General features: G+C 37.5%; 1 protein-coding gene across 6 annotated transcripts in view; it reads left to right on the forward strand.

The window, feature by feature from the left end:
* The window catches only part of MIER1 (MIER1 transcriptional regulator), a 63,662-nt gene that overhangs the window by 210 nt on the left and 37,344 nt on the right, over positions 1-26,108 (forward strand). The window contains exons 2-6 of one of the 6 annotated variants that reach the window (XM_050762671.1): positions 1,033-1,133; positions 4,105-4,178; positions 15,172-15,196; positions 15,330-15,366; positions 21,205-21,350. In XM_050762671.1, coding sequence (XP_050618628.1) covers positions 1,033-1,133; positions 4,105-4,178; positions 15,172-15,196; positions 15,330-15,366; positions 21,205-21,350 — 383 coding nt within the window. Of the gene's footprint in view, positions 1-207; positions 278-299; positions 431-1,032; positions 1,134-4,101; positions 4,179-6,825; positions 6,968-15,171; positions 15,197-15,329; positions 15,367-21,204; positions 21,351-26,108 lie in introns of those variants that run through there. The other 5 variants (XM_050762436.1, XM_050762500.1, XM_050762311.1 and 2 more) reach the window with 5 other exon arrangements.

Here is a 26,108-nt window from a genome sequence, read left to right on the forward strand (position 1 = left end):
GCCTCCACAAGCCATCTTTCCCCTTCTGTTCCAGTTTGGGATGAGGGGCTCCTGAGGTGTCCTCAGTCCCCTTTCTCTCCTTCCCCTCCCCCACAGCAGTGTACCGCCCGGAAGACCCTTAACTTCCGGGGAGGGGCTGCCTCAGAACGCGCCTGGCTTGCTCGCCGCCGGCGGCCGAAGGCGCATGCGCAGCTCCCTCCCCGCCACCGCCCACTACCCCCCAGCGCCGCCCTTTTGCCTTCGCGGTGGCGGCGGCGCGCTGGGAATCCGCTGCGGAGTGAGTTCGCCTCGCCCCGTTCGCTTCGGTCCCTGATCCCAGTCGGGGTGGGGCTAAGCTGACCACCCCGCTGTGGCTCCGCCTCTTTCTCCTGTATTTCCCTCACTTGTGTCCCAGTCCCAGGAGGCTCCCGCTTGCACTGCAGCCTTTATGGTGAGCAGCGCCCTGGGCCAACCTGCCCTTTTCGAATGGAGTCAGGGAGGGAGGAGAGACTCGAATAGGGTATTACTGTGAGGAAATGAGGTCCTCCTAGCGCGTGGGAGGATCCCTTGGGACAGATGCTTGCCGCTCTTTAGTCTTGTTGTTTCAGCTTGTAGTGGTTAGGTCCCTGGCCTGGAGCCTGTGTGGTCCCTGCATGCTGTGTGACCTTGAGCGAGTCACTATCCCTCTCTGGGCTTCAGTTTTCCCTATTTAAAGCTTCCTCCAACGCTAGAATTCTGTGTTTCTGCAGAAGAACTTACGTAATTACAAGATTGACTTGGCTATTGAGGCCGCTTCACCGAGATGACCCGGAGTTGACTGAATCTTCTTCACTCATGGGTGGAATGAGGCGACCTATTTATTGGGTCGCTTTTATTCCTTTACCATTGGTTGCAAATTGCATGACTTAAGGCTCATTAAATGTTTTTCTAAAATTGTCATGGGATCCTTGTCCTAATTCCCGACCATCTTTTTAAACATGTGAAACGGTAGATGGTGAGCTTGTATCTCGTTTCTGTCTCCTTGCTACTGAGGCTCTCTTTCCTTTGATCCAGATGGTGTGGTCGCTCGATTCTCCCAGTGCCTGGCTGAGTTTCGGACGTGGTTAAGAACCAACTGGTTGAGGTTCAATGCAGACAAGACGGATGTGATGCTGGTAGGCAGGGGTACGCTTGGAGATTAAGGGAGGGAAAAGCCAAACTCCCTCAAGTAATGTGAGATTATATTACTCTTCTTATATGTTCCAGTGTTTGAGAATTGATGGGCCAAAAATTTCCAGAATTTGGGTGAGATAAAAATAACATGTCATCAATGTAAGAACCATAAACATACAGTTTGTAATATACTGATAAAATGGGGCCACTGGATAGAACTGTGTAAAACTTATGAAAAGAAAATCCAAAACTGTTATTTGAAGAACCAAAAGCCTACATAAGTGTTTTAGAGTGGCATTAATAATAAAAAATGAGACTAATGAAAAGATGATGCTGATTGTCACTATAGATGTGGGGCTTCTAAATGTAATAGGCTAAGTTTTTTAGATTTAGGAATTTTCAACCAAATTAGTAATTATCCATACAATTTTACCACCACATCATAAAGGCATAGTGTAGGCTGTTGCTTTTAAATAAAAATTTCAGGAAATAGTTTATAAACTAATCTCAAAAGAGACTCATGGACCCTGAAAATTGTTAGATACAGAATTTTTTAGTTTTGGATGTGTTGTATTAATCTATTTCAATCAGCTAACCCCAGAGTCTAAACTGTTATAAATACAGTATTTTCTTGGTGCATTTTAAGAGGTACCTTTTTGGATTGCATAACAGGTTTATATATGATATATATATATATATGTTACTTGTATTTGAATCAGGTGTTGGTACTGAATAAAAGGTTATATTTCTTAGGTATATGTAAATTGCTGAAGAAGTTTGTTCATTGGTTCGTTTAAGGTACTGGTTGAAGTAAGATTGTGATACTAAATGCTTTTGTTAAAAGCATAATAATAACTGAGGGGTTTGTGTGTGCGTGCGCCTTATAGCCTCTATAGAATTGTTTAATAATTTTGAATAGAAGATTCAGTAAATTGCTTACAAATGATTTATCAATATAATAGCAGTTTTGAGTAGCTTAATGTCATAAAAATTAATGTTAGTTTGCCCGAAAATAAGGCAGCTTTTAGGTGGGCAATAGGAGCTGAAGAGGCATTTATTCAGGCTTTCTATAGTGGTTTTTTGTTTTGGGACATTAATCACAAACCTCACATAAAATTGGAATTCACCACACTTTTTTAGTTTAAAGATTTTATACACAATTTCAACAGAACTACTGTTTTGGATATCACATTAATAAATAACAAGGTGTAATTAAGCAGACACAATTAATGGTGCATTTTCTCATGCCTTTAGCTCTGTCATGTCCTATTTTCAACTCTTCTAGTATGAATAGGCTTTAAAAATATTTTTTTTGTTAACCCAAGTATAAATATTAACTGTTTGCATTTGGATACAAAGAAGATATCTGTTGAATTAATCCAAAGTGCTGAAGAACTAAGGGTAATGGATGGAAACAACAAGGAGGTAGATTCTGGCATAATAAAAGAATGTTTTAAACATTTGAACTTTTTTTGAAAAGAGGAGCCTTTTTATGAGATATAGTGAGTCACTGGAGGTGTCTAAACATAGGCAAAAAGCCTGGTAGTAGAAGCATGATGAGAGATTACTATTTTGACAGAGTAGAGACTTGACTAAAAGATCTCTAAGGTCCCATCCAACACTAAAATTCTGTGACTAGTGAATAGTTAATTTTTATATATTTAATACTGAAGAGGGTAAGTAAGCATTTTGAGAAAGACTTTTCATTCCCTAAGGTGGCTCCTGAAAATTTTACAGTTAAGTGTATCACTAAAATAAAATAATAGTGGAAGTATACTGAATTCAGTGGTAATGTGTTACCTATGAATTGCAGTATTAGAGCTGTTTCTTTTTTATAATATCTGAACCTAAAAAGACCCACTGAATCCACATTTATAAAAAGGGGAAGGAGAAAAATGTAGAGATTTTCTTCCCTCAATAATAATAATACCATTTAAATCTAGTAATATTGACACACAATATTAATAAACTTAAAAAATTATTTAGGCCGGGCACATTGGCTCACGCCTGTAATCCCAGCACTTTGGGAGGTTGAGGTGGGCGGATCACAAGGTCAGGAGACCGAGACCATCCTGGCTAACACGGTGAAACCCCGTCTCTACTAAAAATACAAAAAACCAAAATTAGCCATGCGTGGTGGCGGGCGCCTGTAGTCCCAGCTACTCAGGAGGCTGAGGCCGGAGAATGACGGAGAATGACGTGAACCCGGGAGGCGGTGCTTGCAATGAGCCGAGATCACGCCACTGCACTCCAGCCTGGGCGACAGAGCCAGACTCCGTCTCAAAAAAAAAAAAAAAAAAAAAAAAATTATTTAACAGTAAGATAGATACCCATTCAGAAATGTTTCAGACTTCATTTTCCTGACAATTTTACGATTCATTCAGTAGGTTACTGGACTGTGATCCCCTGCTCTTTATCACAGTTGGGATTTCTGTTGGTAATTTAACTGAAGAATCAAAGATTCAGTGTACTTAAGCAAGCAAGTTATTCCTGTACCTTGTATTTTAACACTTTTAATTTTCCTTTGGTAGGCAAATTTCATAAATTAGCTTTCATATTTTAATGGAAAACCCTCCTTCATCTCCATGGTATAAAGCCTGAGTTTGTACCTCTAGGCCCCTAATTGTGTCTGTATCCACCTCAGGTCCATGTACATCCATTGTTCTTTGCCTTCAGCTCTTTTCATTAAGTGTATTGATTGAAAACTATTCGGATATGAACTGACACTTTTAAAAAGTCATTTTTATTTCAAGTCCAAAGCACTGACATAATTCAACAGGGTAACTCTTAGAAACTATATACCTCTGCTAAAATACTTATTCCCCCAAGGAATCCTGAAAAACACTTTTACATAAGTTTTCTAAAAAATAAAATGAAAATACTGTACAGTACAGTTAATGGTAAAAATTGTTTGTAGATTTGGGAACCTTAAAGTTTTCCTTTCTCTTCTTTCCCTTGCTTTTCTTTCAGTAGAAAATGTGCATCAGATGTTTATGTTTAATTGGTTTACAGACTGTCTGTGGACTCTTTTCCTGTCAAATTACCAGGTAATGTCCTTTCACTTAGCAGCTACTTCATATATCTGTAAATGCAGTTTATTCATGCACAGATTATTATTGGACATAGCAGTTTCAAATTAACGTTGAATCTTTGGAAATAGGAAAATGCTTGATAGAGTCTAGAATTTTAAGGGAATATAAATAATTTAATAGCCTCCCCTATATTGCATTATAAGTTAAGTATAAACTTTAAGAAAAATTGTATATGTACACATTTATGCAATATATTGTAGCATTGGTTCACATTATTTGGAGGGAATGAATAATTCTCATATTTAAATGGTTGATTTTGGTAGCCACTTTTGAAACTGCATTAAGAGGAACCCTTGAAGATTAGGAAAAAAACTCAGTCTTTCGAAATAAAGACTTTAAAACTGGTTTAGTAAAATATGTTAGTGACTGTTTTAATGTCACCTTTGTGTTATTCAGTATCTGCCTTAGTATAATGGAAGTGAAACATGTTAGTTACTTTGAAATCATTGGCTCTGGCCGTCATCAGCATTGTCATCATGGCCAATTGGCAGCTGTAGGCCAATACATTAAAATAAACTTTCAAGTTACCGGCATTTCAGGCGTTGCAAATAAGTAGGTTCTCCCTCTATGGTAGATGATAGCCATAAAATAGTCAATTTTCAGTATTTTAAATTTTGTCTAGTTGTGCAAAATTCAACCAGTACATAACTCTGTTGCTACTGGCATGACAGAAGTGTGTGAGAAAACGCAAATGACATGAGGATGGCAGACTGCCTATCACAACCCCTTCCATTTTTGCTGTGACCTCTTTCGAGATTTGGGGATATAGAATTTTACATTTCCTGTCGGGAATCTACTGATTGAGAAATATTTGTCAAGGCATAACCGCTTTCAAAGCACAATTCTTGCCGCTGTTGCATCACAGCAACATCCGTTTTTCAGCAAATGCATTCCAAAAACGACCTACATGTAAAATATTACGTATTTTTCCCCTGCTGTGTCAATGCTGGATGTGACTCCTTTGGCACTGTTCCTTGACCCCTCTGATCCGTAGACCACCCCCTCCGCCTGGAGTCGCGGATCAGCTGGAGCCAGAGAAGCGCCCCGCGCGGATGCCCACCTCCTCCCACACCCACCTTGACTCCGCCCCCTCCGCTCTTCCCGGGGAGGGCCGGCCGCGGGGCCGCGCGCGCGCCCTTGCTCCGGCGCGCGCTCGCTGGCCTTTTCCCTCCAGTCCAGCCCAGCCGGGGCGCCGCGAGGGGGCGGAGTGGGGTGTGGTGGGCGCGCTCGGGCGGCTCCTGCGCGTTCCCGCCGAGGCAGTGGCGGCGGGAGCGGCAGAGACGGCAGCGGCCGGAGTCCCGTTGCTGAGTCTCACATCCGGGTTCTGGCGGTGACCCAGCTGCGGCCGCCGCGGAGATGTGACCCGGCAGTACGGCAAATATGGCGGAGGTAAGGGAGCGAGCTCCCCCTCCCTGTCCCGGAGCCGGGCGCCCCCGGCCCTGGGCCGGGGAGGAGTGGAGTGGGCCTGGCCAGGAGAGGCCCGGCCCTGCTGGCGCCACTGCCCACCTGTTGTCTGGAACAGGCCATGCTCTGGGCGGGAGCTTCGCCTGGAACTTAGTTGGGATGGGTCCGGGGTTAGGAGGAAGCGGAGGCGTACTTGGACTTCGGGGGCAGTTTGAAGGGTAGTGCAGCGTAGTAGTGCGGGGCGAGGGGGAGGGGGCGCTCGCCGGGGAAGGGGGGTCTGTGGCGCAACTTCGCCGGCCGGTGCTAGGGGCCAGGAGAGAAGCTGCTGCTTCCTCTTGCGAAGTTTTTTCCCTTCCTAACCGAGATGCTGTTGCGCCCTTCCGCGTCACCCCCATCCGTTTACGACTGACATCCAGTCTGTGTTGGTGGGGAAAACGTAAGGCTGACGGCCTTTGATTAACTCTGTAATTTTCATGATTGTGGTAAAATGAGCGTGGAGAAATTAACCTGGCCAGCCGCGGTCCAGCCCTCCAGGTTGGGGGGAGTCTGCCCATTTATCCAGACAGTTCCATCGCCCTCTCCTTAAGGTACAACCTCTGAGTTGCTTTTCCACCTCCCCCACCACCTTCACTTTCCAGGCTTCCCCCCCTTTCCAAATCAAGGCTACCTATTCTTTCTCTTCTAATTTTTCTTTCATTGGAGAAGCTTTTTCTTGTTTCTTTTTGCTTGTTTTATAGAAAACAAGTTCCCAAAGCCCCTTTCTTTGATTTTACATATTTGGGCCGCATTTGGCGGGCATACAACTGCTGTTGATTTATCATTAATCGGAACTAAGTATATGCTGCTGGAACTTTAAGTAACTGGAAGTTTAAACCTTTAAAATATCTGAAGTTTTGTGGGGATTTGTTTTGTTTCCTTTTTTCCTTACCCGTGGAACAATTTCGGTATTCTTTATCTCTGGGAGTTTGAGATGATATATCTGGATTTTATGTCTCTTTTGAAATAAGGCACTGTAAATTTTGATTGATAAGGCATTTCTCTTGTTTGAATTGCCATTTTCATGGTTTCACAGGCACCCCAAAACAGATTTAGGAAGGAGGGTGAGATTTTACTGTAGCAGTCAGGGCTGTTTGCTGCCAATATTCTTTTTAAAACGTTCAATATCTCTAATTTACAACTCAATTTAGATCTTAGATTTATTTTCATTTCTTTTGCTCTTGGTGGTTAAAGAATTGTATTTCCAGGCACACGAATTGGAGAACGTAGTAGTTTCCGTTTCCCCAAAATGTGGCTGTGTTTGTTCCAGTAGACTGACAATCGGTACCTGGATTTTAGTCCTGGTGAGGTTCTTATTCTTAAGTGTTACTTTCCTTCATGTTTAAGGAGTTGTGTGTAGCTGAATTTATACATTTTGTCAGTTAGTGTCTTCAGTGGACCCCTTTCAGTGAATATCTCATAAGCAGCAGTGTGCTACATAGGTAACGTGGTTTCTTCTCTCATGATGTTGCTCAGGATGGTTTGAGCTTTAAGGTGTGTAGTCATACTAAGGCAAGGTATTACTGAAGGAAAATAGCTTATAGAGAGAAATTTAAGTTAAAAAAACTTAAATTTAAAATTTATGTGTTTTTAAAAAACAAATTTTACTGCTAAGGGAACTAAAAATCTAGTATGTAAAAGAAATTATGTTAACTTTTTTGTTTTAAAAATTAAAGATGGTTGCATTATTGTAAATTAAAGGAAAAAGATATTTTGATTCACTAATCAGTCATTTCCTAATATTTTCTAATGTATGTTTTAGTTTTCTTAAATATTTTATCAGTTTGAGAATGGAATGTTTTGTAGGAACGCATGGATGGTTCAACTTCAAGAAGGAAATAACTGGAATTTCGTTTTTAGTGTTTATTTAATGACCTAATATCTTTAAACAATTTATCTTCTATATTCTTCAGTTACTTGTAGATAGTTTCATATATAGTGAATTGGGGAAGAGTTAGAGAACTTTCGTGATCTGTGTCTTACAAAAAAGTCTAAGACGGGTGAAGAACTGAAAAGTACAATTGATTTATAATTTTCCTGGCCTCAATACTTGAATAATTACGATGAGTTTTGAGATCAGTGGTTTTAAAAAAAATTAGACGAAGGAGAAATGCTTGGTTGGCTTCTACTTTGAGCTCTCAGTAGATTCATTCTTTATGAAGCCAATATAAAAGCATGTGATGAAATAATCCAGATGCTGAATTATTGTGCTTTTGATCAAATAAATCTGAGGATTTAAGGATAGCTTGTGAAGTAACAGTAAGTGCAAAGCAACAGTATATATATATTTGTTAAATCTGAGGGGGAAAACAGGTTATTGAAGTATGTCTCCAGAGAAAAATGTAGGTATTACGGTTCTGAGCTTTAAAAAAAAAAAAAAAAAAAATTGTTGCTTCCTACAAGAGCATGAACCTGACCATGTTTTTCCAGAAAAGCGTTTAATTCTTGAATACAAAGTGCTTTATATGTGAATAGGATATACTGATTTTTTATATTTGATCTGATTATCTTAGTCCATAATAGGAAGTATATATTGGTTCTTTAGTTATAACATTAAAGCCATATTTAATGTACTTAGAATGAATGGCATATGCTCCCTTGCTTAATACCTTTTGGCAGTATTTCTCATTGCTTATTATCCCTTAAAATTATTTACCAACCTTCTAAAAGGACGCTCTTCTACTCACACTTAAAGGAAGGAAATTACAGGATAGTTGCAGTTTTACTAACTGCAAAAATAAGAGGAAAATGAGAGAAAAAATAAGAGGAAGAAATAGTTGATCCTTTGGGTTTTATAAGGAATGTACTAGGGACCTTTGGGAGCGAACAATTTGTCTTTTATTTTAGCGTTTGTAATCACGTAAGGGACTTTCTTCTCAAGGAAAAACCATGGCACAATTCAAGACCTATCTTTTCACGTAGGCCACGTTTCTGTGATATAAAGGGAAAAAAATTAATGGATTTGCTTTTTCCTATTTAAGTATTTTAGTACTTTCAAAGATGGTATATAATCTTTTTATTCACTTTCACACTTATCTATTATTTCTCTTTAAAATGGACTCCTTGCTTAGCATTTTTTGAGTGTGTTTGGATTTTGTTTTTTAAGGAAGGATTATGTTAAATGTTACTCATGAAAACGTTAATTTCTACTCTAAGCAAAATGTGTTTCACTGCAGTGAATTTAAGCCTCAAATAATTCTCCACACTAGTAATGAAATTTTTTTTCATGTTTATACTTCAGAGCTATTAATATTTTAAAAGTAGTCGAGATCACCAGTGCATGAGAGTCCTAAAAAGCTTAATTCAGTGGCAGTAAGAGTCAGGGTACTTGAATAGGTGGGAAAGGTTTGGTGGGAGAAATAAGTGAATTATTTTAAGATAATTCTGGTAAGTGAGACTAACAAATTTTCTAAATAATTCAGAAATAAAACACTGCCATTGAAGCTTAAGCATGTCTTTATGAAAAGTAATCAGCTATCTAGAAATGCCTGCCTGGCTTGACGTTTATTCAGAATTCATTGCAGTGATTAAATTGTTCAAGTACCAGTCATTGCTTGGGGCTCGTTCTGTTTGCCTTTTTCTGTGGCTTAGAACAATAACTGTTACTATGTAGGTATGAAATTCATAAAGTAGCACCCCAAAAAAGTGTTTCTGCAAATTGAGATTTTTTTCTTAACAGTCCTAGATTTTAAAAAATAAATTTAAACATATCCCATGCATTTAGCTACAAACTCCTTAGTAGTGTTAGGTTTCTAGAGCAATTTATAATAAAAGTAAAGTTAGGTCTTGAAGAAAATCTAAATCTTTTGATCATAGAGAAAATGAAACTGAGCAGAGAGTTTACGTAGTTTGTCCTAGGTCGTGCAGTTCATCTATGGCACAATTTAGACTGGAACCCAGCCCTCTGTATTCCTAGTGCTTATTTTCTTTTTCTTTCTTTTTTTTTGAGACAGGGTCGGTCTTTGTTGTCTAGGCTGGAGTGCAGTGGCAGGAATCACGTAGCTCACTACAACCTCAAACTCCTGGGTCAGATGATCGATCCTTCCCTCGCATCCTCTCAAGTAGCTGGGACTATAGGCATGTGCCATCACGCCCGGCTAACTTTTTATTTTTTGTGGAGACAGGGTCTCGCTATGTTGATCAGACTGGTCTCGAACTTCTGGCCTTAAGTGATCTGCCTGTCTTGTGCTGGGATTATAGGCGTGTGCCACTGTTCCCGGTCCTTATTTTCTATGATATCATTTTACCTTCTGAATTATTACTACTGTAGTAAATTGCTAATTTTAGGTTAAGTACCTTCTTAAGCTTTTTATACCCCTGAATTCCTGAGAGTAACAACAAAGTTAAGTAACTTAATTTTATTGGAGGAGAGGATTGAGCCCTCTCCTCAATTGGGCCCTTGACATGGTAACCATCTTTCACCCTAAAGTAGGACCAGGATAACTCTTTCTAGGCTTCTAATCCCCATCTCCATTGCTCTGAGAATCTCTGACTTAGAGTCTACACAACTAAGAAGGTGATAGCAATACTTAAAGAAATGGTGGTGGAATTGGTTTGAGGAGAAAAATTTGTTCAGACAGTAATACTCATTCAAAGTGAGCTTTTGATTGCCGGGAATAAAAAAATTCTAGTAATTCCTTCATGTTTCTATTATGTTGTTGTTAGGGTATTTTTTGGTGAAAATAATGGTAATGTTGTAGTTAGTTATTTCTTTACTCTCAAATTATAGTTTTCTGTTGTATGGGACCATTTCCCACCATGTTGTAGAAAAATGTAAAAGAATTATTTCAGCAAACCTGAGGCATTGAATATTTGTTACAACTATTAGCAATTTTATCAACTAAATCATACAAATATGTGCGTAAGGGTCAACTTGCTATAAAAGTTACTGGAGTTTGTTTTTAATTTGTTTTAGCCCTGCATACTCTGTATACAGTCTTTGTCTCTCTAGTGTTGTTTTCTATCTCAGATAAGATAAATACGTACCCCCAAAACACTGACTTTTTCAAAATTATGGCTTAAAAAATAGTAGCAAGTGCTGGTTTTCTTAAAAATCAAAATTTAGAGGAAGAAAATGAAAATGTCTCGTAATTCCACAAGACAGTCTGTCCATAGTGACTTTCATTTTAAGAAAGAATGCATAGTGCATGAAAGTGGTTAGAAAATTTCAACAGTACAGAACGGTATTAAATGAAAAAAGCCTATTCTCCGTTACCCCATTCCCTAGACGTAACTATTGTTAACAGGTTCTTGTATGTCCTTTTGAGGAAAAAAAAATTTATTCCATATTATTCCATATTCCAGCCCAGTTTACACGCTGTCCTACAGTTTTCTTTATACTGCTAATTTTTTTTGGCATTTATTCCTCTGTCAACACAAACAGATATCTCATTATTTTTAATGGAGTCATAGTGTTCTATTGTTTGGAGAACTATGTATGGAAGAACTGTGTATCATTTCTAATCAGCTAAGTGATGGACTTTAAATGTTTTCTAACTTTTTGCTACAACTTTGTGGTAGTGAATGTTATATATCTATGTCTTGGTGTCTGTTTTTAAATTTATCAGTAGGATAAGTTCATGTTGGCAAAATGATATCCAGTGTGGTTGACATAACTTATTTCTACTGATAACATTATGAGTGCATTTTAAATATTTTTTAAAACCCAATTTTAAATCATCCTTCCTAAAAGTATTTTTTCTAAAAATAGGTATTGTTATAAATAAGCACGCACTTAGCTTTAGTTTTGTTTTGTTTTTGTTTTTTTGAGACGGAGTCTCTGTTGCCCAGGCTGGAGTGCCGTGGCACGATCTGGGCTCGCTGCAACCTCTGCCTCCTGGGTTCAAGCAATTCTGCTTCAGCCTCCCAAGTAGCTGGGATTACAGGCGCCTGTATTTTAGTGGAGACAGCATTTTGCCATGTTGACCAGGCTGGTCTCGAACCCCTGACCTAGGGTGATTTGCTTGCCGCAGCCTCCCAAAGTGCTAGGATTACAGGTGTGAGCCGCCCCACCTTCCTTTGTTTTGTTTTTCTCTCTCCTTTCTCCCTTCTAGTTTATGGTAGTAATTAATGGTAGATGTTGGGGGTTTTCCTGGAAGGTATTGTTATAGTAACAGTTTCTAAAGACTGATAACAGTCTGAAGTGACAGATGACTACTTGCAGTCACATTTTAAACATACTTTGAACTGATGAAAATCATTTCAAAAAGAAAAGAGAGGCCGGGCGCGGTGGCTCACACCTGTGATCTCAGCACTTTGGGAGGCCGAGGTGGGCGGATCATGAGGTCAGGAGATCGAGACCATCCTAGCCAACATGGTGAAACCCCATCTCTACTAAAATACAAAAAATTAACTGGGTGTGGTGGTGTGCACCTGTAGTCCCAGCTACTCAGGAGGCTGAGGCAGGACAATCGCTTGACCCACAAGGCCGAGATTGCAGCGAGCCAAGATCACGCCACTGCACTCCAGCCTGGGCGACAGAGCGAGACTCCATCTCAAAAAAAAGAAAAAAGAAAAAAGTGAGAGTGAAGGAGGAGAGAAGTGAAGAGTGAAAAATTTGAGCAGTTATGTCTCTAGAAGGTACAAAAGATCACTATAGAAGGTATAGAAGGAGGAGTCAGGGTCTAGACATCAGGCCTGCCTTCACCACCTGCCATGGAACCTTGATCTAGTCAGTGTATCTCCTTGGGTTTACTAATTTATAAAATGAGGTAGGTGGGGCAGGTATTATTCCGATATTTATGATTATGATCAGCTAACTAGATGCTTTTGAAAATGTGTAGCACTGGGTTGGGCATGGTGGCTCACGCCTGTAATCCCAGTGCTTTGGGAGGCCGAGGCAGGGAGATCACTTGAGGTTAGTTTGAGACCAGCCTGGCCAGCATGGTGAAACCCTGTCTCTGTTAAAAATACAAAACTTAGCCAGCCATGGTGGCACACGCTTGTAATCCCAGCTACTTGGTAGGCTAAGGCAGGAGAATCGCTTGAATCTGGGAGGCGGAGGCTGCAGTGAGCCAAGATCATGCCACTGCACTTCCGCCTGGGCGACACAGCAAGTCTCTATCTCAAAAAAAAAAAAAGAAAGAAAAGAAAATGTGTAGCACTATATAAATGTAAGCTGGATGTGCTATTTTATTTCATATCTAAATAAAAAGTACCCTTATTCCACACCCAAATCTCCTATATTAAGATGCTAAACTCACTTGTTTTTTTGAAAGATCATCACTTTTGATAATTAGCTATACAAAGTAATGTTTACAGTATGAAATGTTTTCAAATACCAATTTTTTAGAAACTCATCTTTGATTTAATGGGATATATTTAACTTTAAAGAATCTAAGCTCAATCCTACCCCCAAACATATAGAACAGAATTTTATTTTGGAAGTAAAATACTAAAATATATATGGATACTAAATGTATCTGTAGGCAGACCACTCTAGTTCTCCCCCTGTGCTAATCTAGATGTGCCTTTAAATCATAGTCATTGAAACATTCTAGTATGTCTGACATAATCACTAATGTTACCTTTGAACACTGGGTGTTGTACTCTGTATCAGCTATGCTTACAAATGCTACTTGTCCTCAAGCATGTGGTATCTTAATCATAGGAAAGTATTTGCAGCCTTTTTCAGAACTTTATTTACCACCAGAGCAACAATCAGTAAGGTATTTTTTGGCATTCACGACTCATGAGGCCTTTTACAAACTGAAGTATATGAACACCATTTACAATTCAAAATCTCTATTGTTAATATCTAGCATCAATAAAAATGTAACTTATTCTTCAATAAAGTAACTTGTAATTAAAAAGCCTTTTTTCTTAAATCGGAAAACTGTTAAATGGAATAATTATTCCAATGTTTGTAAGTCTTATTTTATGTGGGTAGTGAGCGTAGGATTAGATGAAGATGGTCATTAACATTGCTTGTAGCCTTACAGAGAAGGTTTTGCCTACAGCTGGGAAGTATAACTACTTGAAACACAAGTGGATTAATATTTTAAAATATTGATTTACTATGTAATAATTTGTGTGGTCGTTAACTCCGTTTTGAACCAGAAATGTGTAGCTTTGCCCAAAAGATGTTAAGCAAGCTGGAAACCCTTTTTGTGGTTACATTACTCTTGCTATGTCACCCTGTTCTCCAGCTTCCCATTAGAGCAAAGAGATTTAAAAGTAGCACTGTGTTTACTGTGTTCTGGCAGAGTAACTTTAAAATAATGATAGTGGTGTATCATTGGAAATACGCAATACTGGTTATTGTCAGATTTTTGCTAGACAATGCTATAGGAAGGAATTATTCTCTTATAAGAATTTAACAGAAAAAGTAGGACCTTTGAAATAGTGTGCTGCAAAAGAATGTGAGTCACCATATGGAATATAGAATCCCATGCTTACTACAATTACATAATATGTACAGTTTTAAAAACAATTTTAATACCCTATAGGAATTTGTCTTAGACACATCGTTTTTGAAAAATAGAGAATTTCATTCTTCTGTTTTCTTCTTGCCTCTCTTCCCCATTACTTAGCAGAAAGAAAATACTGCAAGATCCCTATCTTTCCTCTGCTAGCGCTTTTGGCCTCCCACCATCTGTATTTTCTTATGGGCATGAAATAGATACTTCTGAATGAATTGGTGAAGCTTTAGTTCATGTTATTTGAAGCATCTTTTGAGTTTTTAATATTTGTTTTGTAGGAGTCTTACGTTTGTAGATGATTTGTTTATAATTGTGAATTAACTGAACTAAAACACAACTGTGCATTGTCAAGCAGTAACATTACTGAAATAAGTTGCTACCAGTTTTATTTTCAAATTTTCAAGTTGTGGTTAAATTTATAATAGGTAGAATGGTAGAGTAGAAGGAGCATTATAATTGGAAATCTGTGTAGTCTTGCATCAGATAACCTAAACTCTGTAGGCTTTTGCTTGAATGCTTGCTAATTCTGTTATAACTTAAAAATACATTGTTTATCAGTAAAGTTAACCTAATATAGTGTTTAGTGCTTAGAATTTTAATTTTTCATTTTGCTTTGTTACAACTTAATTTTTATTTGAGATAATGTCCTAAATTATTTCTGTCTCCCATCTCACACTCACTTTTTTTAAGTCAGAGACCAGCTTGATAGCAAACTTTGTGCATAGTTCTGTGTTGATAGGAGAAAATCTATTTCAGAAAATTCCAAGATCTAAAATCATACTACTTAAACCACCACATATGTTATGAGGTCCACATGTGCCTTTAAAATCTGAACTCTATGTTATTGTCTGTATTTCTAGATTCAGGAGTGTTTGGAATTTTTCTTTATGCTTAAATGTAATGAAAGGGAAAGGATTATATGGGAGGTTTTAGTTTGTCTTAGAAAATGCAGACATTAGAACTAAAATGCAGACATCAAAACTTACCATAGTTTTTGGCATCATAGTAGTCATTGAATAATTTTGGTAATGTTTGTGAAGATACATTGTGCAGAAATACTAATTTTTCCTCTTTTCTCCTCTTCTCAGCCATCTGTTGAATCTTCAAGTCCAGGTAAGTATTTTCTATATTTTTTATAATCTCTGTTTGAGTAACATTTGTCCTATTAGTTACATAAAGACTAGAGGAGTTAGACTATTATCTGACTTGCTTTTCTTCTGAATGCTTCTTTTCTCTGGGGAAAAAGAAATGGATGAAATGTTTGACTACCCATGAAAGTACAGGTGAGGCTGCTGTGATTTCGTCCTAAAAATGACTATTTTGGGGGGTTTTCCTTTTTTTGGTGAGTTGCCATATGTATTTCTCACAGCTGTACATTATTGTTTGACTTGTAGTATATATATAAAGTGTACTTTTTAAAAAGGAATCGTTAGCTTAGAAATATTTAATAGAATAGATAAATAGAAATCATTAGAAATATTTGCTTACGTGGAATTTCAAAGTATTTTTATTTGAGAAAAAATTGTTAATGTATTTCAGAGGGAGGGGAAAATAAGCAAAAGATTCAACAAGTGAATATGTAATGTAAATAAGGAATATTCTAAATAAGGAAATCATTCTTAGATTTGAGTAGGATCAAGTTTTATGTTCTGACCACACCTGGGATTTTTGTATTCTTTCTCAAATATAGCACATATTCATTTTTTCCTTAGAGATTGCAAACCTGTGATCTTTCAATCAGATCTGTGCCACAAATGTGGTTTTTTTTTGGTTTGTTTGGCCACTGTAGTGATATTTAAAAATAAGGATATTTTATATGTGAAATCTGGATTTAGGGTTCCCATGGTCTGGCACCACTGGGTACAGTATTTCTACATGGTAGTAATTCATTGGAGTTGAAGCAGTGAGGAAAGAGTCAAGTACTAGTCTTTTAGCCTCAGTGTCCCGTGACTATCAAGAGAAATGGGACTGCCTTCTGCATGGGATATGTGGGTTGAAGAGTAGTCCAATACAGAAGAGTGAGAAAGTGAGGCATAGTAATGTTTTATTTGAAAACATCTCACATGTATTGAGTACTTAGATATGATGTATTCTGTATTACTAAATTTTCCAGATTATTGAAGCAATCATCTTTCTGTGTTTTAAGTTTTAGGAAGAAAGCTTTTAACAATGCTTAACATAAGATACGCCTGTTTTCATGGTGCAAGGTCCTTTCTATGAACATGAATCATTGGACTCTGAGGGTTGGACTAGATCACATCCATGTCCTTTTTAAATGACTAGTGTACTCAGTTGATGCTGATTTTGTCCTTTTGATTTCAGCTGAAAGCATCTTACTCTTTTTAATATGCTTGAGAGTAAAGTGCATTAGACTTTGTGCATTTCTGAAACTCAACCATTTTTTTTGAACTTTCTGTTTTATATGTATATCTTGGATGGTTAAGATTGGGAGTAATCTGATCTTACATAAGTGTTAGGTCACTATATTCATTTTTAGGACATGGAATTATTTCTGATTTTTTTTTTCAAACACAGAAATTGTTTTCATAGAAAAAATAGGTCCTACTTGTTTTTTATAGTATTGTGATATTGCAAATAAAACTGAGATATTTCTGATGAATTTTTGAGGCATTCATCCGATAGTACATACATACATAAAATAATTACTAAGAAAGTGGTATTAGTAAGTGGCTTTCTCAGTTTCCATTACATTTGAATCAGCCTAGGCTGAACTGGAAGAATAATGGAGTTTGAAGAATACAAATGTTGGCCAGGTGCAGTGGCTTATGCCTGTAATCCCAACACTTTGGGAGGCCAAGGCAGGTAGATCACTTGAGGTCAGGAGTTTGAGACCAGCCTGGCCAACATGCTGAAATCCTGTGTCTTCTAAAAATGCAAAAATTAGCCAGGCACGGTGGCACATGCTTGTAGGCCAGCTACTTGGGAGGCTGAGGTGGGAGAATCCTTTAACCCAGGAGGTGAAGGTTGCAGTGAACTGAGATCACGCCACTCCAGCCTGAGCTATAGAGCGAGACTCCTTCTCTCAAAAAAAAAAAAAAAAAGTCTTTGATCGCTTTGCTACTTGTTGAATACTTAACAGATTGAATGTTTTCAGTTTTCAGTTTAGTTCAATTTTCAGAAAATCCGGTTTTCTTTAGCTTGTTTTCAGACTGAGATAGATCTTTTGGGTTAGACAGTATTTGTTATATGAGGCTTCTGCCCAGGGCAGTGTTTATTGTTCTTATAAATAATGCTAATTACAACCAGTTATAAAAGTTGGTAGAGAAAATTAGCAATAGTCATGTAAAAAATTTTTCGGTCCCCTGGTGAAAAGGCTGTATCCTTTGTAGCATCTGTACTTTGCAATCAGTGCTAGTAATAATAGTCACATGACCACATTAATTGCTTTGTTTGTAGTCTCCAGTGTAAGCCAAAGTAGAGGCACAATGTAAGGCTTTTTACCTGTCAGACTAGTAGCCGTTAGAGGTAGGGAATTATGGAGGTGAAGATAATTTAAAAAGTGGTTAAATGAGTAGACATGATACAAACTAAATTTACCTTTGAAAAGATATAAGGTACCTTTTCAGCAGTAGCATGGGATTTCATGACAAAGCAGTGACATTTGCCTAACTCTGATGCAAAATACTTAATGTATACAAAGCACCAGACCCATTACCCCTAATGATTTATCATTGGGATTTTTTTTTCCCTAGGAGACAGCCTAATGGTGGACCTAGCTATTGACAAGAATAAGATGGTTAGTTGGTTCTAAGGAACAAGGCAAAAAGAAGTCAGATGAAACAGATCAGATTAAGGAAAGAGAAAAACTGAAAATGGAAAGTTTATGGAAAAAAGCGTAGTGTGCATGTAGGGAAAGGAATTGGAGTGAGACAGGAAGTAGTTCACCTACACTTTGTTATTTGATGTAATAAGGGAGTGAAATGGCAAGTCTTCATACATAATTGGCTTTGCAAATAATAACAAAAAATGGACATCAGGTGAGTTATAACACATGATTTGATGCTGTGTACCCGTGAACTTGAATTTTTTAAAAAGTCAATAGAGTATAACAAGGAATTAAGCATAATTATTTTTGATATTACCTGTGTCCAATTACAATTATATTCTGAGTGGGATAATAGTATACAAAGAGATGGTGTGAAGACTTTTTAGGGTCTTTCTGTCCACAAGGGAGAAAAGTATAGCATCATTTGTAGGGATACATATTTACTGGACCACTCAGTGTTCCAGAAGATTCCTGAGTGAACTGAAAAGTTTGAGGAGAGTTTTCTTTTGAAAACTCAGAAGAGAAAAGGATTGGGACAGAAAACTACACCTATATTCTCAAATTGTGCGCCTATGAAACCCTTGTGTCCATTCCCTCAAGCAGTACTAAGATGCTCTGCTGAAACTGTGCTAAGCTTTTCTTAATTTCTGGAAGAAAATTAAGATAATATGCTTTTCTAAAAGTTTTTATTTTGTAAATTATTCTAAAACTTTGATAAGCGTTAATTCATTTTTACTATACACGGGTAGAAGGTATCTGACTTGGCATATAATTATGTTTTTAGTTTTCTATTTAGTATCAGTTCCTCCCTCCCTCCTTCCTTCTCCCTTTCCTTCCCTTTCTTCCTTTCTTCCTTTCTTTTTTCCTTTCTCTTTCTTCCGTTCTTTTTTGAGATGAGGTCTCACTGTGTTGCCCAGGCTTTTCTTGAACCCCTGAGCTCAAGCAATCCTCCTGCCTTGGCCTCCTAAAGTACTGGGATTACAGACATGAGCCACTGCGCCTGGTCTAGTATCAGTATTGTGCTTCTGAAAGGGCACAATGATGTTAAGTGCTTCGCCATGTGACCTGGGTGGCATTCACTTGTCTTAGTACATAGACTCTCGTTGAGTATTCTTTGAGGCGGTATACTAAATTAATTTACGGGAGGCTTGGAGTGCAATAAAAGCATAGGTGTTGGGATTAGTATACCCAGAATTCAAATTCATCTTTGCCGTTTACTGGCTTTGTAAGTTTAGACTTGCTACTTAAAATCTCTAAGCCTTGAGTTTTTATTTTGTTTTTTTCCTCTTTAAATGGGGTGATAATACCTACTTCGTAGGATTATTTGAAGATTAATTGAGATAATGTATATGACGTGCTTGAACATACTGTCTGGCACATAGTAAGCACTCAAAAAATGATTCTTTTGAAAATTGTTGTAACTGAAAAACCCTAAGCCTTGGGTACTCCTTTATTCATAATAGTCAGATTTTCAAGAAGTCAGCTCTGTCTCTTTGCTTTACTTATTGGTTCTCTTTCTGGAGTGAAATGAAAGAATAGGTACATCTATTAATGTCTAACCATCAACAATTAAAACTTTAAAAATTGCTAATTTTTCAGTGTTCAGTAACTCATTTGTTTATTAGTAAACAATGCTTTTGCAAATCTAGGTCCACATTGGCAGTAGTAAAACATGGGGATATTTTACAGACTATGTATGCCCAGCCTTTGCATTATGCTATTTACAAAGCTTGACCCTATAGGGTCCAGCAGTATTCCCCAACCACATGTCAGTTACCTACTAGATTATTTTTAATGACTTTGATAAGAGTTCTGTATGCAGTTTTAATAAATTTTGCTCTTCTACTCAGTCTTTTGGGTTATTTCTGATCAAAATCCACTAAATTAAGGACAGCTACCCAAATATTAGATTTTTTTTTTTTTTAAAGTCAGGCCCTTGCTCTGTTTCCCGGGCTGGAGTGCAGTAGTGTGATCATGACTCACTGTGGCCTTGACCTCCCAGGCTCAGGCAGTTCTCCTGCCTCAGCCTCCTTACTGACTGGGATGACAGTCGCACAGCACCACACCCAGCTAATTTTTTAATTTTTTTTAGAGATGGGGTCTCGTTATATTGCCCAGGCTTGTCTCAAACTCCTGGGCTCAAGTGATCCTCCCGTCTTGGCCTCGTGAAGTGCTGGGATTAAAGCATGAGCAACTACATCCAGCCACTAGAATGTATTTTCAAGGAAGTACTTACAGAATAATAATATTTGAGTGCAGCTGTGTCTTCACTAGACTGTGTATTCAGATGACTGTATATTTCACATGACTATACAGTCATCCCTCGGTATCTGTGAACCTCCCTCAGATACCAAAATTGTGGATGCTCAAATCCCTGATACAAAATGCGTAGTATTTGTGTGTAACCTATGCACATTCTCTTATATGCTTTACATAATCTCTGGTGTGTGTGTGTGTGTGTGTGTGTGTGTGTGTGTGTGTGTATATATATATATAAAAAATACCTAATATAGGTTAACACTGTGTAAATAGTTACACTGTGTTGTTTGGGGAATAATGACAAGAAAAAAGCCTGTACATGTTGAAGGCAGAGAGAGGTTTTTTGTTTGTTTTTTCTCTTAATATTTTCAGTCTGCTGTTGGTTGAATCCACAGACACAGAAGCCGAGGGCTGACTTACAGTCTCCTCATGGGCCAGAGGAGTTCAAACTCTTTGGGTCTATCAAACATCAATCAAATGGTTAAGAATTGTGTTTTTTAGGGCCAGGTACACCTGTAATCCCAGCACTTTGGGAAGCCAAGGCAGGTTGATTGCTTGAGCCTGGGAGTCCAAGACTAGCCAGGCAACACAGCAAGACCCTGCTTTTACCAAAAAAATATTTAAAAATTAGCTGGGTGTGGTGGTTGTATTCCCAACTACTTTGGAGGTAAAGGTAGAAGGATCGCTTGACTCTAGGAGGTCGAGGCTGCAGTGAGCTGTGATTGTGTCACTGCATGCTAGCCTGAGACAGAGCGAGACCCTGTCTCAAAGAAGAAAAAGACAAAAAAGAATTGTGACTTTTTTCCACAGGAAAAACCTGTTCTTATTGGATATGACCATTTATTATTTACAACTTGTTTCATATTTATAACATTATAAACACTTTTAAAACTGTAAACATTTTCCTCCCATTTTGCCGTTGTAACTGTTAAAAAGCAATATATAATAGTTGCTGTGCGTAGCTTTTTCTTGGTACTTTTGACTTACATCCAGCTTCAAATAAAAATAAATACATTAATATTAATAAGATCCACTTAATTTGGTTTACCAAACTTTTTGAAATATTCCTTACCAGGAGGTTCAGCAACATCAGATGACCATGAATTTGATCCATCAGCTGACATGCTGGTTCACGATTTTGATGATGAACGAACATTAGAAGAGGAAGAAATGATGGAAGGAGAAACAAACTTCAGTTCTGAAATAGAAGATCTTGCAAGGGTAAATAACATGTAGAGCTAGGGTATGAATTAGTTGTGACTTTTTTGTGGAAAGGGAAGATTTGAAATTTTGATTCTCTGTTTAGGAGAGAAATTCTTTTATATATTAACGACTGAAAAATTCTGTGTGATCATAGGTGGTATATTTAAAGTTTGAAAAGAAAGGCTTTTAAAAACAATGACTTTATTATGTGAAATAACAGAATTCACATAGTTACTTTGGTAAAACATAGACTATTAAAGGATTCTACTACAAAAGGTCTGGTCAAAAATAGACTATAAAAGGATTCTGCACAGCCTCTTATATACCCTTTGTCCTTCCCCAGTTACCATATCTTTTACTTATTCTCCTTCAGAGCCAAAAATGTCTTGAAATATCATTTTCCATTCACTACATAAAGTGCTCTAGATTATCTCCATCTCTTCCTATCAAGGTGACCAGTGAACTTTCCTTGTTATATCTATTGTTATGTTCACTTTTCTCTTGCTACCTTACTTTTTCTCAGCAGTATTCCATGTAGTTTAACACTCCCTTCTTTTACTTGAATTCTGGAGTACACCACAGTCTGGTTTTCTTTATCTTTTTGTTCCTATTCAGTATCTTTTGCAGACTCTTCTTCCCTTACTCAAGATTTACATTTTGGCAGTTTGTAATTCTCAGTTTGGACCTTCTTTTTTTCTCTCCTGTCTTTGTCTGGATCAGTGCTCCTCAAAATTTAGTATGAGGGTCAGCTGCATTAGAATCAGCCATGTACTTACTTTAAGAAGCAGATTTTTAGACCTCTCCCCCGGCATACTGAATCAGAATCTCTGGAGGTGGGGTTCAGATCCACATCTTCATTAAGTAAGTTGGCATTATATGTACACCAAATTTGAAAGTCACTAAGCTGTGTGATTGAATTTATTCCCATGGTGTCTATATGCTTAGTATTCTTTATTTTCTATTTCTAGCATTAACCTATTTACTGTCTCCAGTTTTGTTTATCCACCTTGACATTCCTGCTTGCTTATCTCAACGGCCATCTCTAAATTATAAATGTCCAAAACAGAACTATTGACTGTTGTTTTTTTCTCTACTTGTTTTTTCCCTGTTCTATCAGTAAAAAGTGGCACTACTGTTTACCCTGTTGCCTAAGTCAGAAACCAGTGAGTCATTTTCCTTCTCTTTCAATATCTTACTTCTAAATAAACCTATCATTTGTATCCACAAGAATATCCCTTAGCCGACTCTTTAGCTCCATTGCTGCCTAGGTTGCCATTATTTCTAGCCTAGACTATTGCAGTAACTTCCTAACTGGTTTCCCCATTTCCTCTTTTACCATCTTTCTCCTGATACATTTCCACCCAGCAGCCATAATCTTCTTTTCAAAACGTAAATCAATTTATATCAACCTCCTAGCTTCCTATTATAAACAAAGAAAACCCAAACTCCTCAACCAGGCCAGCAAGGCCACCTTTATGATAATGGCTTTTCATCCATGTATCATACTACCTATGTTATAGCCACACTAGCTGCTTTTGTTGTTAAATAAGCGAGTTTCTTCCTGCCTCAAGGATTTTCAGCTTATTCTCACTGAATAAGCTGAAGCCCAAGGCCGGCTACTTATCCTCTGGGTTCGGTGGTTGCCTCCTCAGAATAGCAGCCTTTCCTGTCCCCTAATTAGCTTTTAATTAGTTTTGTTTTGTTTTATTTATTTATTTATTTATTTATTTATTTATTTTTACCACTGTATCCTATTCAATGCTTTCTTTAGTGTTAGGACACAATTTATAATTGTTTCTTTATTGGCTGTACCGCCACTGGTTTTGAGAAGATAAAATGAAATAAAATGACTGTGTTATTCACCAGTATATTTCACACTCTTTCAGCAAGAGTGTTCACTCAAAAGTATTGTATGAATGAATGGATATCAGTCTGGTATGTTCTAATAAAATTTTATCATGCATATGATTTCCCGTACTCCATGATAAAAAGAACATAAGAAATAAGACATAGTTTCAGTCTTTAAGGATTTAGAATACATAATGTCATGGAAAATGTGCTTATACTTTTATGGTAATAAAGACTTATGTCTCATGATTTTAGTTTGTAACTTTTTAAAGGATACATTCAAAGAGCTCAGAAAGGAGTTCTATTACTGTTTATTCAAATCTTGTTAGGTGATCCCATTGTGGGATTAGAGCTGGCTTTGGGATTAGATCATTTAGTGATTACAGCTGACTTAATCCACAATGTGTGAATAATTTAATGTGTCAAAGTTATATATTGGCTATCACAAAAGTCTTTCAAGAATGGGTTAAAAAGCATATGAAAGGCTTGGCATAGTGGTTTATGCCCGTAATCTCAGTACTTTGGAAGGCCAAGGCAGGAGGATTACTTGAGGCCTGGAATTCAAGACCAGCCTGGGCAACATAGTGAGACCCACATCTCTACCAAAAAATTTTTAAAAAGATGAATTAGGCATGGTGGCAAGCACCTGTAGTTCCAACAATTCATGAGGCTCAGGTGGGAGGATTGCTGGGGCCCAGGAATCTGAGGCTGCAGTGAGCTATGATAGCACCACTGCTCCCCAGCCTAGGTGACAGAGTAAAAATGTTACTACTATTTACCCTGTTGTTTTAACTGTGTCTCTGAAAACAGGGCACTTGAAGAACTTGGAGTCAGAACTATTCTTTAAAAGTAGGAGGCTGGGAAGCGATTCAAAAACAGTTATAATTGAATGATTCAGAATCTAGATTCTGAATCAAGGGAAACAGTTGATTTAACAATCATAGTCACTTCATGTATTTCTGAAGTGAGAAGACAATTATTTTCAGTTTGCCTATATTCAGAGAAGCATCTATCACTTTAGATATATTTTTTGCTTCTGAATAGCCATCTGTGGGATAAAAGGTACAGTAATAAAATCTTATACTTTTTGTCATATATTCTGTATTAGCTCAAATACTAATTAGCAAGAGAAAATAAGTACAGTTTTCATAATGGGTTATGAGTTAGAATGATTTTTTTCTATTTCAGAAAATGAAATATTTATTACATTTAATTAGTAGAAAATTACTAATGGGCTGTGCTAAAATTTTGGTTATATCATTGCCGTTTCCTGTTTCTGTCTCCTATTCCTTTCCCCAGCCCCATATAGTGCCTTAAAACTTGCTTTCAAGTGACTCTGCCTTAGGAAATAGAAGTTAAAATAGAATTATTTATAGAGATAGGGAAAAAAAGACAGTTGAACCAATCCTTTATCATCCTTTCAACTAGGCAACCTTATACCTTCTCAGATTCTTCTCTGACTTCTCCCAGAAACAATTAAAGCTTTGTTTTAAGTAGCACAGAATGCTTTTCATCTATAACCTGAAGCTAAGCAATATTTTGGAGCCAATTTGTTGGATTTCCTAGAGTTACTAACTCTTTAGATATAAACCAAACAAAATCCTTGTTGTTTTTATTTAAAAAGTGAATAAGATTTTGTTGTGTTGATTATTTATTTGCTTTTATAGAAGCAAAACATTAGTTATGTCAGGGATTGATAAAGTGTTTTTCACCTTACACTTCGGTTGCATGAAATGAATTTTTGATGTATTGTGGCAGAACTCTGACATTCATTCAGGAAATATCAATAACTATATAGCATTTGGTTTTAAGTTCATTGAATTTGAATTCTAGAATTTTCAGTGAAAACTAATGATAGACGTTTTGATGTGTATTGTTACATTTGTATGCATGGATTATGGCAATATAAAAGATAACATGTTTTAATAAAATTGGGTATATAGGTTATTATTTATTGTGGGGATCTTGAAGGGAATATCAGAATCATTCTCATAGTAAATAGACTTTTGTTTTTTTGAGACAGAGTCTCACTCTGTTGCCTGGGCTGCAGTGCAGTGGCACGATCTCAGCTTACTGCAATCTCTGCCTCCTGGGTTCAAGCAATTCTCCTGCCTCAGTCTCTCGAGTAGCTAGGATTACAGGCGTGTGCTAATTTTTGTATTTTTAGTAGAGACAAGGTTTTACCATGTTGCCCAGGCTGGTCTCGAACTCCCGGCCTCAAGTGATCTGCCCATCTCAGCCTCCCAAAGTGCTGGGGTTACAGGCATGAGCTGTTGCACCTGGCCATAGATGGACTTTTGTTTGCTACAAATGGAAACACTCGCGTTTAACTCTGTTTTCCAAATGAACTCTTTAAAATCAGAGACTCTAAATGGGCACAATTGTGGCAGTCCATTTGGGAAAAGAAAGATCTAGATTGCAGTATCTTCATGTATTTAGATATATTTTATAAAAATCACACTATAACAGTATCAGTACTTAATATATACTTTTAAAGTACCAGATGTGTTCCATCCAGTGAATCTCCAGAGCTAGAGAATAATTAAAATGTGAGATTAAAATGTGAGAGATTGAAGTATACACACATTATATAGATAGAAAAGAAATCTCAGTGTGAGGATTATAAAGAAGAGTTCACTGCCTTCATTCCTATATGGTTGTATCTTCTAGTCAAGCCCCAGCCCCAAGAGGTTGGTTACCTTAGGAACCATCTCTCTAGTTCAGTCTGGATGTGGTCCCTTAGGCCTTTTTGGCTGGAAATCAGCCTCTTCTTCCTATCTTCATTAGCATTTTATTGGTAAGTCAGTTTTGGTACAACAGGTGTAAGAAGAGTACTATCTCCATCCATCAAATGGCCCTGACTTGAAGGTCAGCATCTGCCATTTCTTAATGACTAACCTCCTGATGTGAGGGAGAAGGAGCTAGGAA

Source organism: Macaca thibetana, chromosome 1, assembly GCF_024542745.1.
Source record: "Macaca thibetana thibetana isolate TM-01 chromosome 1, ASM2454274v1, whole genome shotgun sequence".
NCBI lineage: Eukaryota > Metazoa > Chordata > Mammalia > Primates > Cercopithecidae > Macaca > Macaca thibetana.